This window comes from Micromesistius poutassou (assembly GCF_964030765.1).
Source record: "Micromesistius poutassou genome assembly, chromosome: 3".
NCBI lineage: Eukaryota > Metazoa > Chordata > Actinopteri > Gadiformes > Gadidae > Micromesistius > Micromesistius poutassou.
This window is the reverse complement of record NC_140273.1, coordinates 13,344,903-13,361,324: the sequence shown is the minus strand read 5'-3', so window position 1 is coordinate 13,361,324 and position 16,422 is coordinate 13,344,903. Positions and strand designations below refer to the sequence as shown.

At 42.6% G+C, this 16,422-nt stretch overlaps 1 protein-coding gene across 2 annotated transcripts; it reads left to right on the top strand.

The window, feature by feature from the left end:
* The first annotated feature begins 397 nt into the window (after positions 1-397).
* On the top strand, positions 398-14,768 carry LOC311340348 (uncharacterized protein). 2 transcript variants are annotated; one of them, XM_084465248.1, is made up of 9 exons: positions 398-886; positions 1,566-1,733; positions 2,009-2,119; positions 2,299-2,364; positions 2,531-2,610; positions 2,891-2,984; positions 3,385-3,519; positions 5,727-5,949; positions 13,910-14,768. In XM_084465248.1, the coding sequence occupies exons 1-8, from the start codon at positions 853-855 to the stop codon at positions 5,945-5,947; spliced, it is 909 nt and encodes a 302-aa protein (XP_084321374.1). In that variant the 5' UTR covers positions 398-852; the 3' UTR covers positions 5,948-5,949; positions 13,910-14,768. The 2 variants fall into 2 exon arrangements, with proteins under 2 accessions (XP_084321374.1, XP_084321373.1); XM_084465247.1 differs by having other exon boundaries at positions 1,994-2,119.
* The last annotated feature ends 1,654 nt before the right edge of the window (positions 14,769-16,422 follow it).

The following is a 16,422-nucleotide window of genomic DNA, read 5'->3' as shown; positions in this document are numbered from 1 at the left end:
CATACCATACAGACCTAGAGAAAAAGAAAAACATAATACATTTATTTTATTTGTATACTCCACAGACATGAATAGTATTGTACCATTACCATACCATTGTCATAGTTATTGATACATTGATAGTGATTATTCCATCCCAGTCCCTTCCATAGATGTCTGGTACCTTCTAGTGGTGGGCTACGGTTTAACCAGTCCGTCTGATCTACAGTGACATCTAGTGACCAGAAAATAGTACTGACCCATACGTTATTAACCTTTTTTTTTTTTAATGTTACTTACTTTGTATCTATGATAGATACAAACCCCATCACCCCCACCCGCTACGCCACTCTGAGAGACACACACACACACACACACACACACACACACACACACACACACACACACACACACACACAGACACAGGCAGACCGTCATCTTCCGTCATGCAGAATCGAATAGTTTAGTGTTTTTAGCCCTTATCAAACGAGGATGTCTCTATGGATTAAACGAGGTCATCGCAGCATTTTGTTAAAGAAACAGGAAGTATCGTAAGCTTCACATGCTAGAGGCTAAGTGTTCCTTGATTTATTGCATGGGACGTTTTCTTATCTTAAAGCAGCACATATTGAATTGGTGGAGTTTATGTTACTTAATACTCTTTTCTTAAATGTAAAATGTGCCCAATTTTGGTGAAAGAATGTGATAAGACGTTAAAACGTAATTTCCACACACAGCTGGTCGACGAGGTGTGAATTCCTCTTTGGTGGTTTATTTAGAGCCACATGATGTGCCCATACTCTCAGTACAGACAGTGAACTCTGATGAACACAGTCGGCCTCCAGCCTACCATCACCTGCGGCCTCCACAAACATGCTTTTCTTTGCTCTTTCAGTATTCATCCTGGGTAAGAATTTATATATTTAAATATATATATATTTATTTTATTTTTTTTACATCTATCTGTGAAATATATCTACAGGTGTCAACCTGTTCTATTTGGAACTTTTGATGATGGATTTAGCCTATATTGTGTCCACATGGCGCAAATGGGCCCTGGGGAGAAAATTTCTCCACAGAAATTTGACACAAGGCTTAAACATGTCATTCAAATAATTATCCGTTTTAGGCTGTATTCATTATATCTGTATATAAATCCATGTGCTATACACACAAAAGGGCAGGTCACGCAGGTTTGACCTGCTTTTTATTGTTGTAGAGCTAGCAGATGCAATTTTAAGCAGTGGTCTAATCTTGTATACAATGGCGACATTTGGAAAGGTAACGTATCAGGTTGAATTTGGTAGGAGTTAGGAGCAGGATAGGCTTATTTGTAATTTGCCTATGGCATATAAATATTGACGAAACGATGGCTTTATAGAGAAGAGCGCCGCTGCCCGAGAGCCTCCTGGGCACACGGGTTGTCAATGTAATACCTGTGCGTCTTTAGTTCCCCGCGTCACATCTCTTATTCAAAGCGTGGATATATTATGCTCATATTCGTGGACATATTTGATTCTTTGACCATCAAAAATAAATAAAAACATCATTCGATAAGTGAATCATGAAACGCTCTCTTCCTCTAGGTCTGGTCAGTGCTGATCAAAGCCTCAAAATCAAAAGCTCCATGGCCACGATGTCAACTTATGTGGCATCCACGGAAGCCAACGCCACGGGAGCCAACGCCACGGGAGCCAACACCACCGCTGACAACACCACCGCTGACAACACCACCATTGACCCCAGGCCCACACGTAAAACAATCTTTACTATATCCAGAGGGTGTGAAATTCTTGTAGTATCCGCCACAACTATAAGCTAAAAAAGAAGTCAATAATAATCATAACTTACCCTTAGTATTTAAAATGAAATGTTATTGTTAAGCGTCATCTGCCTTTAACCTGCACTATGTAACATTTCTACTGGATCCATCTGAATTATTCTCTACAAATCGTTTTATTGTGGTCCAGCTTAAAAAGTGCCGGTATAACGTTGAGTTTAAAATTATCTATAGCACCTTTTTCTGCAGACTCAGAGACCCCTGGAGCCATTTCTGTACCGCCAGCGCTGCCAACTACCCCTAGGTTCTCTCCTCCCCTCCAGAGAGGAGCCAATACGACCAGAGCAAAACCCATTGCAGGTGTTTGATCATGCATATTGGCATCGTAAACTGAAACACTTGAATCCTTAACAAACGCTTATTAAACTGTACAAAGAATCACTTGCATGGCAAGATAGTGTCTACCATCTCAATTACCATTCACATTTATTCCTGTCATAATTACGAGCCAAAATATTTCATATTTGTTTTAAACCTAGATGATGTAAAACCTACTACTACTACAACTATCCCTCGGCGACGTGGCAGAAAAGCTGACGACACGGGTAATGCAGAAACAGAACATCAAGACCGAAATACCATAGTAGCATGCAAATAGCATAGCAAGTTGAATTTACCGTTTTTTGTTGACCTAATGAATTTTTGGTGAAATCAAGTTGAGATAGGTGTGTTCCTCAATAAATTTTGTGTCATTTGTTTATTTTTCTTAAGGCATAATTATCATCTCTGTGGTCGCGGTGTTTTGCCTGCTGATCGCTGTGGGCTGCTTCATCAAACACAAGTATCAAAGGGTAATAATCACAGACACACCCCCTCAAACACTGACCAAACCCTAAGCCCATCAGCACAACCACACCCATATGTATTAATGTGTGTGTGTGTGTGTGTGTGTGTGTGCGTGTGTGTGTGTGTGTGTGTATGTATGTGTGTGTGTGTGTGTGTGTGTGTGTGTGTGTGTGCACATGTGTGTTTGTGTGTGTGGGTCTGTGTGTGTATGAATATTCCTGTGTGTGTGGGTCTGTTTGTGTGTGTGTGTGTGTGTGTGTGTGTGTTGCTACTGCATTACTACAGAGGTACTCAGTGGACCTCAGGACGGAGGCTACTGGCGTTCCTCTCAATGTAGTCGTGGATCAAACTGAGCCAGGCGACAGTACTGTATACAACGGTCAGTACTGCAAACACTCAAATAGTCATATGATCAACACAACTATTTATTGAGTCATTTACGGGGTAAGGTTCATCCTAAGGAACTGAAAGTGAGTTCAGAAAATACTTATATATAAATATGCCGCCTGGGATGAATAAAATACTATCTTATGTTAGAAACTGACAAACTCTGATTATATTCAGATTCAGATACACTGACTACTGGATTTAAGCTACAAGACGAAGCATATAGAATATAAAGTTAAATCTATATAAAGCCAGGAAGTGACTCAAGCTTTTGTTTTGCACATGTGAGGGATCAAGGAACTGCATTGCACATCAAATAGAAGCCTAACTATGCTGCCTAATGACCCACTGATCAGTTACTGTCACTGTCTGGTCGTACATCCACTGCACAGGGATGCAGACGGCGGATAACAGGCAGGTGGATTCAAAGGAGCCAAAGGAGCCAAAGGAGTCTGGACCCGCTGAAGACCCCCAGCCAAAGGACTCTGGACCCACTGAAGACCCCCAGCCAATGGCAGAGCAGAACGGTGAGGATTAAGAGGCTGTGATCAATCAATCGATGAATGGAACTTCATCGAAAAAACTGTCAGAATAACAGTCTAAAATATTACAATAAAAACACATCTGAGAATACTTCTGAGAGGGAGATTAAACACAGAAAGATTTGATACTAAAAAGGTATGTTTTAGGGTTTACAATATTGACTGATTTTGATTCCCTTATTCCTGGCCGGTAACACAAACTCATAAGAGGGTGGCACATCCAAGATGTTTCTGTTACCATCTGGCAGTTATTTGGAAGTTTTTTTTGCGGCTAACTTATGCGCCACATGGCTTCCTCTTACGTAAGAACAGTTAGATTTGGATTAAAGGAAGTGTATGCAAACGAGTTAGGCCCACAGGGAGGGCTGTATCGAAAGTGTTGCATGTTTCAATACACATGAAATGAGAAACGTGAAGTGAGGGAAGTGTAACGCTGTCGAACCATAGAGTCATCTCCTGCGAAAGGATTATGGGAACCGATATGAAAACCAGCCAGAAGAGCAACCAAATAAATAGCAATAGCATTTTTTTATTCTTACTCGCATGTGTGCTTGTGTGATACAGAATGGGCACATGATGTCAAGCTAGACTGTTCTGGGACATTTACATCATTCATTTCGAACTGTCAAGATTGCAATACTTAAGTTTACCACTTGATGGCGCACTAGTCTGAGCAGTTCACCCTGTCTTCAGAAGGGAGTTCGTAATTTTTCAGTATTTAGGGAAGACCAGCAGCAGAAGCAGCTGGTCAATGATATCAGATAACTCAAACAAATTTAGAATTTCACTTTGCACTCTCTCTTTCACTCCTGTTCTGAGAATAATCCAGTTTTCTTTTTCTTTTACTTTCCGGTCCTGACTAATGTCCAATCATGTCCATGCTTGCGTCTCCCCCTTTCTCCCCCACATCCTCTAACCCTCCCCCAGGACCTGTTAAGTGGACAGTTAGACACTCTTAAAAGGTAAATGCTTCTTAAATGGTTCTTTCCAGTATTCCTAACAACATAGAGAAAATGCTACAGGGAAGAAACTGAACTGTGGCCCTTGAAAAGTTGAACACTACTGAACTTAAAAAAGTTGAATTGTAATCAAACAGCATGGAATCCAAAAATCTTGCTTGCATTAGTGAACACACTCACATACACACACACTCACATGTGCACACACACGTACCGACACACGCACACACAGAATGCAACACAAAATACAACAAATTTTTTTCAGCACCTATTACATAAAATGAGGAATAAGCTACATTTATGTCAAGAAAACATCTCTAAAAAAACATTTAAAAAAAAAAAGAAGAAGAGGAAATTACATCATTGGGGGTTTGCAAATAAGTGAAATAAATCATCGGTCTGGAAAGATCTGCCCCCACCCACGGTTCACTCATCTCAACACAACTTTACTTTCACCTTCAGCTCCTTTCCGATGTCTCACCATTTTCTGCTAACGCGTCGCCATAGACTAAGTACATGTCATTTCCCTGTTTATTACGATACACTAATTATTACCCTCACTTTAACCAAAGACTAGTAGAGATTTCCAGTTCCCAAAGAGCCAGTCATCGGCTAGAGAACAGACCCCGACTCTGGGAAGGTTTTCTCTTGCCCCCGGGGAGGAGGTACCTAGACACACTTTGGAGGCGAAGTCTTTGAGTCATGGCACAACAATGTCTACCACATCAGCAATTTTCTCCCCCTCCTCTTCTTCTGCGTGTTCCTTCTTACATCCCTCAGCATAACCCGGGGTCAGATAATGATGGAGACGCCATACTTTCCCACAGACCCCAACAGCTGTCTGGCTAATTAGCAGCTGGTCAGTAATCGGTCCGCCATTAAAGTCCTGGTGGCCCTCTTCAGATGGTTCCGACTCACACTCCCCCACATACACACACACACACACACACACACACACACACACACACAACCCCCTCCACCTCAGTGGGCAGAACACCTGCAGCACAAACGATAAGGACTTCAGTAATTATGGACCCCACCACCCCCCCCCCCCCCCCCCGTTAATTACAAGCAAGAGCGCCAGTTTGATGGTGGTGGTGGGGGTGGTGGGGGTGGTACATTTCGGGGAAATGTGTTTGCAACATTTCCGCCATTCAAAATGTCCGCCATTGGGGAAGAACTAGGTTGTGAAACGTGCAAAACCTCATCTTGTACTCTTGACTTATTTTTTAGAGCAAGCGGAACAGGCCTGCCTGGTTGAGGCCGGGGCCACCGCTCAGCCTGCATCACCCGGCCCGGCAGAGGCCGGAGGAGCAGCGGGCGCCGCCGCCGCCGCCGACGCCGACGAGGGCGTCGTCACCGACCAGACCTCTGCAGAGTCCCTGAAGGAACCCAGCGAAGGCACTGGGAGCAGCGCTCAGACGGAGGCCTCGGCGACGGACGCGCTCATTTGAAAGTAGGCCTGAAGGGCGGCTCCCTGACCCACCACTGTCCTGCAACTGTGATTGACAGGCAATATGTATTCTCATCTCATTCACTTATAGTTGATGGATGGCTTTGACGGATGACGAGTTATAACTAGTAATAACACTCAAATAATGGCTCATAAATCTTACTCCACCACTTTAAATTGCTTACTTGCAATTAAACAAGCTCTCCATTCTTAACCTTTTGCTCCCATAAAGGTAAATAGCTCCAAACCTCTGTGTATCCTCTTACCTAGTCCATAATGCTACCTGGGAAGCTAGCTATAGCCTTCCTGTTATACTGACTTTCTTAACTATGAACATAAGACCCCCTGTGACAAAAAAAACTCCCTTGCCCCCATTTAATTGACACCAATCTCTTTAGTCCAATCCCACAAAATGCTTACTGTGCATTTTCTGGTATTTCTATAGGCTATAGGCTGTGGTCTACTACAGTCTGTGACTGGCCAAGGTAGAAATAAAGTATAAAGTCAGGAAATGGCTCTTCCTATTTCAGCCAGGGTATAGACCTCCAGATTCCTACCCCGGATAACTTAATTACAACGGCAGATAAAAACATTAGGTCCATTGTCAGCTTGCTAGCTTGAGCTACTATTTTGATCAGAAGGGAAACCCCTATAACAACTCTGAGGTCACCCCTTTGCTAGCCTAGCCACGTAACCTAGCATAGCTTAAGATAGACAAGCTAGCCACCTGTCCCTCAGTTCAGTGTCTGAGGAACCATGGTGGGCGCAGCACCACCACCGCCACCCAGGCAGCTGCTGGGCCACTTACCCAGCTCAGGTGTTGGTAAAGGGAGAGTCCTCCACGGATCAACCGACCACAAACGTCACATGGGGGTGTACAGTGTTACAGCCCTGCATCCTGAATTAACATAACATTATAAATAGAGGAGTCGTAAGAAACAAATCCACGCAAAGTAGCTCAAGGTTATTAACATGTGCTTAGTTCCCATAACCCTGAAGAGGTTTTGCATATCCAGTAAAAATACATTGCTGAAGTTCTTTCACTTGCTCTCATAATGGAGGATCTGACTCACTCTCTCTCATGCCAATTAAGGTTAAAGAAATTCACGGTTGCACTTTCTTGACATTTTGTATGTTTATACCATAGTGTTAGTGGAAGAAAATAGTTGCAAACTGCTGATCTTCATACAAAGTCAAACAATATTTAATTGACATTTTAACAATTAAATAAATGTTCCAACCATAAGACCTCATTTGAATAATTAGGCATGTCCTTCAGCTGGGATTTTACTTTCCAGATCAGAGTCTTTGGGGCCTACGGAGCAAACAGAGGTGTGTGTGGCATTGTATGGCCCCGGATTTGCACCTGTGTTTTCTCCTTTTTAATCAACAAATCCTCCACCCAGGGCCGGGACCCCGGGCTGGAGGAATTCACACCCCTCTTAAGAGTCGATGAAAGGCTCAGATTTGAGACCTCAGTCTCAAATCTGAGAGAACCACATTCTTCACTGGGCTCTTCGGAAGTCCCTTTCTGGCCTAGGCAGTTGTTTTTCTTCTCATTTGAAAATGGTCAGTGTCATTGTTTTACTTCATGAGTATTATAAATAATTACCGAAGGGGTGTGCACCTTGAACAATGTGAAGCATTCACTGGTCTCCTCCAGCTGGTTTAGGTGGTGATGAGACAGCTGGAGAGCAGATTTAAAGAGTGCTACTGGACCCACGCTGGGACATAACAGATATGAGTCTGACTAGCCATAAAGGAGCTAATAAGAACGAGAGCCACACTATGTAATTAGCCAGTTAGCCTCTAGGCATGCATGTTTGATGGCACATGTTTGGGAAACCACTCATCCCAGGTGGTATGGGTTTCCGTGTTTGAGAGCAAGATAGAGGAAGACTTAGAAGAAGAAGAAGAAGAAGAAGAAGAAGAAGAAGAAGAAGAAGAAGAAGAAGAAGAAGAAGAAAGAAAATAGAGACTTTTCAACAGTTGGTTTATTACATATGTCATGGCTCTAATTGGACAGCAGTTGGACAGACTGGGAGTGGTTGGTTCAGAGATGGTGGGGTCATGGTCTAGTCATGGTCTGGTCATGGTCTAGTCTTGATGGTCATGGTCTGGTCATGGTCTGGTCATGATCTAGTCATGGTCTGGTCATGGTCTAATCTTGATGGTCATGGCCTGGTCATGGTCTGGTCATGATCTAGTCATGGTCTGGTCATGGTCTAGTCTTGACGTTTATGGTCTGGTCATGGTCTAGTCTTGATGGTCATGGTCTAGTCCTGATGATCATGGTCTGGTCATGGTCTAGTCCTGATGATCATGGTCTGGTCATGGTCTGGTCATGATCTAGTCATGGTCTGGTCATGGTCTAGTCTTGACAGTCATGGTCTGGTCATGGTCTGGTCATGGTCTAGTCTTGACGGTCATGGTCTTGTCATGGTCTGGTCATGGTCTAGTCTTGACGGTCATGGTCTGGTCATGGTCTGGTCATGGTCTAGTCTTGACGGTCATGGTCTGGTCATGGTCTGGTCATGGTCTAGTATGATCATGGTCTGTTTTGGAGAATGTGGGGATGGAGGGTGAGGGCCCTAAGGCTAATGGTGCGTTCATATCACTCTGAATTATGGGGAAAACATTTTTGCAATGTCGGAAAGTCCTCGTGAACAACACCTCATGACGCTCTGATGATTGTACTTCCTTTCGGCAACTGGGGCCAGATTTTGATAACAGAGTTGCCCAGTTGGTGACGTATTGTTAACTAGTGATGCGCATGAACATGGCGGAACATGAAAGTTTTACTCTATATAAAAGAATCAACCATCACATACTTTACTATTGATTGACTGTTTACTGTTGTAACTGTCGGAATCGACTTTGCTCAGTTTTAAACGTTGTGTACTGGTAAACCAGCTCTAGATAAGGGCAAGTGTAGCCTTCCATACAGTGGCAATAAAATGTGCTTCTCATAAATAAAACCAAAAGGATAGTTGGTGATAGACTACAAGGAAATAAAGGCATGCAAACTTGAAACTGATCCTACTAAGTTCTGTTTAGTTCTAACCCTGCTGTGAAGAACTTTTAGATTCCGAACGCAGTGCACATGAACGGTCGCTGTCAGGAACACGCGTAAGCGTGAGCGTCATCACTGATGAGGCGTCTCGTTATTACCAGGAGCATGAACGCGCATAAGGCTCACGAGAGACACTCAGGCCTTCAGGGGGCAGGATGGTCTATTGAGTGTAAGGGGTGTTGTACTCTCAGATGAAAGGGTTTGGGTTCAAACCCAAATGTATTCCCCAGCAAAATAGTTTACCCCTAAACTGCCAATTAATGACCAAATCAATTTACGTTTCTTGTGGCTGCTAAATGACTAAATAATAAATAGTTACAAATCTTCTATCCATGTATAATGCCTGTAATAGTCAACAGGAATGTAATCAGAGTCCATCCATAGCAACAAATACATGTCTGAGGAGTTAGAAACAAACACTTTACACTTTACTCTCACTACATTCTAGCCATTCCGTTTGCTCCACTTTCTAATGAGTCTTCGGGAGATTGACGGCAGCTCCTCTCATGTGTAATGACAGACAGAGCAGCAGGTTTCCTCTGTAAGGAAACCGAGAGGGTTGGGGAGGGGGGGGGGGGGGGGACCTGCCAGTTGGTCCTCCCATCCCACCTGGGACACTTTACTGCAGGGAGTCCCGGATGGAGCGATGGGTGGGGGGGCTCTCTCACCCACCATCCAGGTGGAAACACCTGGCAGCCAGAGAAGAAAAGAAATGCTGAACCTCAAATTGTAAAGTGAGGGATGGCATTTCAGCCCCGGACATTAAAATGCTTTGTTATCAGTCGAGAAACACATTTTTTGTGTCAGATTGGGGGCTGTTATAGTGATACGTAAGTGTAATTATTAGGGAAGGGTGCCAGCCAGGGCTAAGGGGAGCTGTATTATTATGGGGTACGGTTGGTATATCCTGTAATTTAAAATATTCTGTCATTTCAAGTATACTGTAACATGGACCAAGTTTGGCTATAATGAGTACAGCTTCCGCTCACTCAGATAGGGAGCAGAGAAAGAAAAATATTACATTGCACATTGCATACATATTCAATTGTAGAAGAAAAGATAACACCTCCATTGAGAGTGTAATAGATTGCTTCTAAAAAATATTCACAAACAACTTAAATATTAATTTCAATATAGTAAGAGTAGTGCACTTACATATAACATTAATCTTGAAGGCATAGACATTTTTTCTTGATTCAATTATTATCAGTTTTGTATTGACAGAGTCTGTAAATAGTTCCGTATTGATAAAGTCTGTTTTGACAGGGTCTGAATTAATGGGGTCTGTGACTTCTAGAAGAATGATGGTGGTTCAGTGTCAAGAGTGGAAGAATGTCCACGGTGCATTGCTGCACATCATGTTGTGAGACAGACTACAGTTGTTCCAGCAGAGTCAAGCACAACCACTGCTGCAACCTGCCAACCTGTCACACTGTTTAGTGTACACGTCAGCTGGAATTTTGTTTTTGTTTTCTAAGGGGTGTATACCCCTTTTATCTTTGATTGAAATATGCATTCTAGCTGAATTTGAAAGGCCAGAAAGCTGTAAATTAACCTCACAACTGGTGTGCGTTCCAGAACAGAACCTTTGTAGATACTATAATACTTTAATTACAAAGGGATTGATGCATCTTGCTGTCAAAACCCTCCAGGGCCCCTTACTACGCTGTTCTCAGAACTGATCTGTATCTGTCCTCCAGAGCATCATCCCTTTAACACATCCACCCGTTTCCAGAGCAGTCGGTCAGAGGAGAGTACATTTACTCATCTGAGATCAGATAACATTACATTGGATTAACATAGGTTTAGGCGGTGACAAGGTTTATGCTACCATGAATCTTCAGATTCTGTAGTTTATATTTGTAGATGAGTAGTATGCAGCAGTCCACAGCATCAGTTCTTTGACTTAATGCCAAATACCCACATTATATAATATATGCATTCATGGATGGAAGTTAAAGTTTCTCTGGATGTAATGTGTTAATTATATGATTTATGAATGACATGTCATCTTCTTTGGGGTCTTTTGTATTTGTCCTTTGGCTTTTCCTGTTATCCTACATCCTGTCATGGTTAATTGTAATTTGCCAAAGAGGACAGCATAAAGAATGGACACTATAACTACTTTCCAAACAATTTAGCACAGTTAATTGTGAAAGGAAGCCAATAATAAGAGGTCAAACTTGGCTTTCTTGAGTAAACTGAGGCTTGAAATGGGAGGTATTCTAAGTCACCAGTAGGTCAGTCAATCATCCAATCCGTGTGTAGGCTGCGGATACAGCCAAACCACAATCATTATGAGGGTGTTTGACTTGAGGCCAAAAGGTTCTGTGTTCAATCCCAAATGTCTGCTGAAAGCATCCCCTGAGCAAGATGCCCTAACCACATTTTTCAATGCTTGAGGACTAAATAATGAACATAAACTCTGTGTGTGATGTCATTGAGCAGCCGCAACCGTTGCAGATGTAACACTGCCATTTGTCAGCAGTTCTCTGAGTGTGATGCCTGGACCACACCTCAGCTCAGTGTTATGTGGGCGTGTCACGATGCCAGGTTTCCATGACCCTTTGGAGGTTCCTGGTCTAAGAGGGCCCCTATCTGAGAGGGCCACAGGTCAGAGCCTCCTCATAATTAGAGGGTAAGACTTGCCGACTGCGAGGAGAATGATGGCGGCCCCTGAGTCCAACTCAGTCACATTCTTCTGCCTCCAACCGAACAAGTCACTGCAGACATGGTGCAGGGCGAGCAGCTGCTCTCTGGCGTGTGGATGTTGCATCTCTCTATCTCTCTCTCTCTCTCTCTCTCTCTCTCTCTCTCTCTCTCTTTCACACACTTCTTTCCATTGTGTTTTATATCTTGATATGAATCTGGTCTAATCTCACAAACACCCGGTCTGATAAGAGACTCATGTAAATGTGCAAGTAGCATTTAGAGCCCTGCCCTGCTTCGCTACAGCCTGAGGGAAAATATTTTAAAGATCTTGCAGACATGGAGACATGAAGTGGGAATAAAGGAAGTGGTGTAACAAATGGGTTATTGTTCCTTGTATTTTCATCCTTAGAAAGAAAATGTAAAGTACCTGGTGACCTAAAAGGCTATAGTTTGAGCAAGTTCAAAACAAACAAGCGAGTCTAAAGGTTGTACCTGTGGAAATGTATTCCGATCTGCTGTTTTTTTCCTCAAAACCTTTTGTGTTGGACTAAAGATTAAAAAGATTATCTCAGTGTATATACCCCTTGAGGGACATGCTCTCTCCAGGTGAAACGATATATAGCTCAAAAACAAGCATTGTACTAAGTCCTGCTAATGTCAAAGTTGTTTTTTATTCATGATGTTTTACAGGAAAACATAAATTAGACTCATGGCAACATTTCAAACACTTCCATTTCATTCGTGACCGCCTCAAAATAAATCAGCCTGCCATTTGTAGCCTTCTTCCATCTGGATTGTGGTTCAGGTCAGTTAACCTTTAGACAGTGAATCCGTCAACTCTACTGCCACACTCAGTATTCTACAAGCTCCAACAATTTCAATTCTTTCTCACTGCAAGCTCCTCCAGGTATTCAACACGATATTCTTTCAGAATTAATCAGACATTATCTCTGTAATAACTGACATTTACCAAGCTGTAGAAGAGTTATCAGATGGACTTGCTGTGATATAAGTGCAGTGTAAATGTGGGTCAAATGTGGATGCAAAGAACAATGATGAACAACTCAAAATAAAGAAAACTGCATAGATAAGCGTAAGGCTGTCAACATTCAACATCGGTCAACATTGTCCCTCTGGGGTTCAACTCAGGCCAGTCTTTTCTTCCAACCCACCCAAAATCCCCCGTGGAATGTGACTGTCTTTCAGCAACTGGGTTCCGCCATTGTGACTAGCTAACCTCAGTAGATCCGTATCTCTACCTGGGGCTCAACTCGCTGCGGCTGAACACTACTGAGCCACAGGTCCCCTATGTGAGGACTTAGTAGCTGCAACCGGAGCCTATTGTTTGTGTTCACGTTACCAATCCTAAACCTAAACTCTTTTTAATGGATACGCTCAAGATTAAGGCCGGTACAATTTGAGATTGTAATGGGCCGGGCGGTGGGGCCGGCATGGCAAACAAAGCACTCTGTGAACTATATGATGGACTATGAAAGGAGGTCCGAGTGCGGTGCTACAAGGGAGCCGTAAACCATTACGAGTGCATCGGTCCTTGTGTTCCACTTTGTGTTCGTAAATTGCTGACTGCCGCCATTATAGCCCCAGGGCTACAAAATACCATACGGAAGAGTTTATGGCTGAAATCATTAAACATGACGGTCAAGACACAAAGTTTTACGTTCTTGTTTCATATGTTTTATCATTGTTGTCGCCATAGGGCTACAACATGGGGAACATACTTTAACAGAAGAATATGTTAATAACTGAAATCATCACGCAATATTGTCAAGACACCAACAATGTGTCTAAGTCTTGTATAGTATGTATTATCCATCCGTTTGTCATCCTCGTAGCGGGATGATCCCTCTGAAGCCAAGAGTAAGGTCAGCCATGGGCCATTGGCCGGTCTGGAGCGGCTTAACTGTTATTCATAAATCACATCAATAGATGTGTGCAGGGATTATGTCAGGTAGCCTTCTCCTCAAACAGATGTTATCCAGCACCGGGGGGTCAAAGTTGAAGGCAAAGGGCATATACGTTTGGCTAAAGCAGAAGTTACCCGTCTCGGGAGATGGGAAAGCAGGTGACACGAGTGTCTGAAACAGAGCTATTGCTGAAGGTTTACACACGACAATCAGACAAGATTAGATTATATGGTGATACCATGGACCATTTGAAAAAATACTTTACAATATCATTAGACTCATTTCAATGTTTTTTCTTCTTCTTTTCTTTCAGATTGAAGAACATCCTCAAATTCATTGATGCATCGGATAAAGGCCACTCTTTTTGTCAGCATTCAGGAATTTGTATTATTTGATACAGGCTTTTAGAGAATTTAAACCAGCTTAGCTATTTGTATTTGAACTGTAAAAATATATTTTTACATGTTATGGTTCAGGATTAATTTACTTAGCTATTATGTTCCTATAGTGGGTTTGAATTTGTAAATATTTAATGAATAGTTAAAAATCCATCAGATGGCTTTGAATTGTTGTTAACTATTTGTTTGCATCTTCTTGCACAACACAATAAGTTCATATAGAGATGTATTTGGTTCAGACAGAGGATGTATATTTTTATTTTATCTATTCTATAATTGTTTAACTATGACACCATGTTGCACTGTAACCAGAATTATCCATCCTCCCATAAATATCGGGTGGATATTGGTTAACTTAAAGGGGTAGTTCGGAATTTTGGACATCGGACCTCATTTCCAAGTGAGCCAGTGTGTTATTTATCATTGGAGACCGTTTTCAACATGTTTCATTCAGTCCTTCTAGTTGCAGAAATGTCACAAGTCGATGGGAACTACTAGTCTGCCAATAAAAACTGTTTTACCCACTCCGCAGTACCCTGAGGCAAACCAATTATAACGCCAGACTATCGATGTAAATGTCTGTGTTGATAGAATAATGTTAGAAATAAAACTATCCTTGCATCGCAACAATCACATTACATTACCAACCAGAGGGATTATAAACTAAATGCAATGCGATGCAAGGGTAGTTTTATTTCTAACATTATTCTATTAACACAGACATTTACATAGATAGTCTGGCGTTATAATTGGATTGCCTCGGGTGTACTGTACTCTAGCACCAGCGATCTCTCCAACTAGAAGGACTGAATGAAACATGTTCAAAATGGTCTCCAATGATAAATAACACACTAGCTCACTTGGAAATGAGGTCTGATGTCCAAAATTCCGCACTGCCCCTTTAATCCGCTGCATATTCCCTCTTTTATGTTTATTTTTGTGTTGTTTGGCATCAGTACTGGATATTGCAAGATATTAACACACATCCATACTTTTTTAGCAATAAGCAATTCATTCTGATATCATCACATCAAACATTAATAAAATAGTTTTTTCCTCACTTTTTCTCATTTGTACACCTGACAAATGACCATTGAAGTTTAGACTATGAATAAATAATTAGCATCATTATAACTATGCAAAACTGATTATTATATCTCTAGATTATTATAAAAACACATTTTGAACATAATTGTGCTTTAGGGTTAGGACAACAGCTATAACCTGGTTATAATTAATACATCATACATTGTATCACCAGCCAATATGACTACAAACAATGACTCATAACCTGGAAAAGCAAACAATGCTTCATTTATAGTTCTCTCCATAGTTCCCTTACCACCGCCTCTATTTCTTCTTGCCATCAGTGCACACAGGCACTCCAGGTGCATATGTGTTGAGTTCAAAGAGACAGGAATCAGTGTGTTAAAAGACAGGAATCCCCCACGCTGTCGCATGCATTCTTATGTCAGCTGCCTCTGCCGGGGGACAGAATAACATCCCAGCCCCCCTGGCCTCACGAGACCCCTGGTTCACTGTAGTTTTTCTCAGGTCAGCTGCCTCTACTGGGGGACAGCACCAGCCCAGTGTCCAGCATCACAGCATCGGTAGCCAGTGCAGGGTACAGTGGTGTAGTGTGGGAGAACTAGCGGAGGTTAAGGACCAGCCGCGCTGCCGCATCCTGGATGAGCTGCGGAGGACGAATGGCACACGCAGGCAGAGCAGCCAGAAGGGAGTCGCGGTAGGCCCGCCCTTCTACTACTGAGGGACAGTCCATCCCCCAGTTTACACCCTCACAAGATTTCCCATTCACTGTAGCTTCACAGTTTAAAGTACACTTTTAATAAAAGAGCTTTAACTCCCCCACCCACCCATCCTCACTTGATGAGATCATACATCAGGAGGAATACAAAAGAGAAAAATGCATGAGCTCAACAGAGCAATTCAGCTTATGTATGAATTGAGACATGCCACATAATGCAGGTCTTTATATGACCTCAGTCCCACCGGCGTGTACCATCTATGGTCCAGTGTTGCCCAGTGTTTGGGATTGATCCAGTCGCTATAACAGTCTTGTTTCCATGGCCTAGACTCGCTTAAGTAAAACATACAGCAGCATCCTATCTCCATCCACCGGAAGGACGCTTTTATCGGCACCACCACCACAAGGAACCATACCATACCATCCTCTCAACTGGGAGCAGACCACAGTCATGGCTCCCCACACAACCAGAGCCCCTAGCCCGGATGAACCCAAACCTCGGCTATGAACTGGATCCAAATGTCTTGGGTCTCCATAACCTCTATTTATACGCTGTGTATATTTACAACAGCACCGGATGATTGGGATACTAGTGACACAAACAGAATGTCACAGTGAAGGAAATATGTGTGTGTGTGTGTGTGTGTGTGTGGGGGGGGGGGG

What these genes read in the sequence shown, in the direction of transcription:
- LOC311340348 (XM_084465247.1), top strand. Translation starts at nt 853, where the DNA reads ATGCTTTTCTTTGCTCTTTCAGTATTCATCCTGG. An exon ending in TCTTTCAGTATTCATCCTGG is followed by an intron (nt 887 to 1,565) that starts GTAAGAATTTAT and finishes CTCTTCCTCTAG; the next exon opens with GTCTGGTCAGTGCTGATCAA. An exon ending in CAGAGCAAAACCCATTGCAG is followed by an intron (nt 2,120 to 2,298) that starts GTGTTTGATCAT and finishes TTTTAAACCTAG; the next exon opens with ATGATGTAAAACCTACTACT.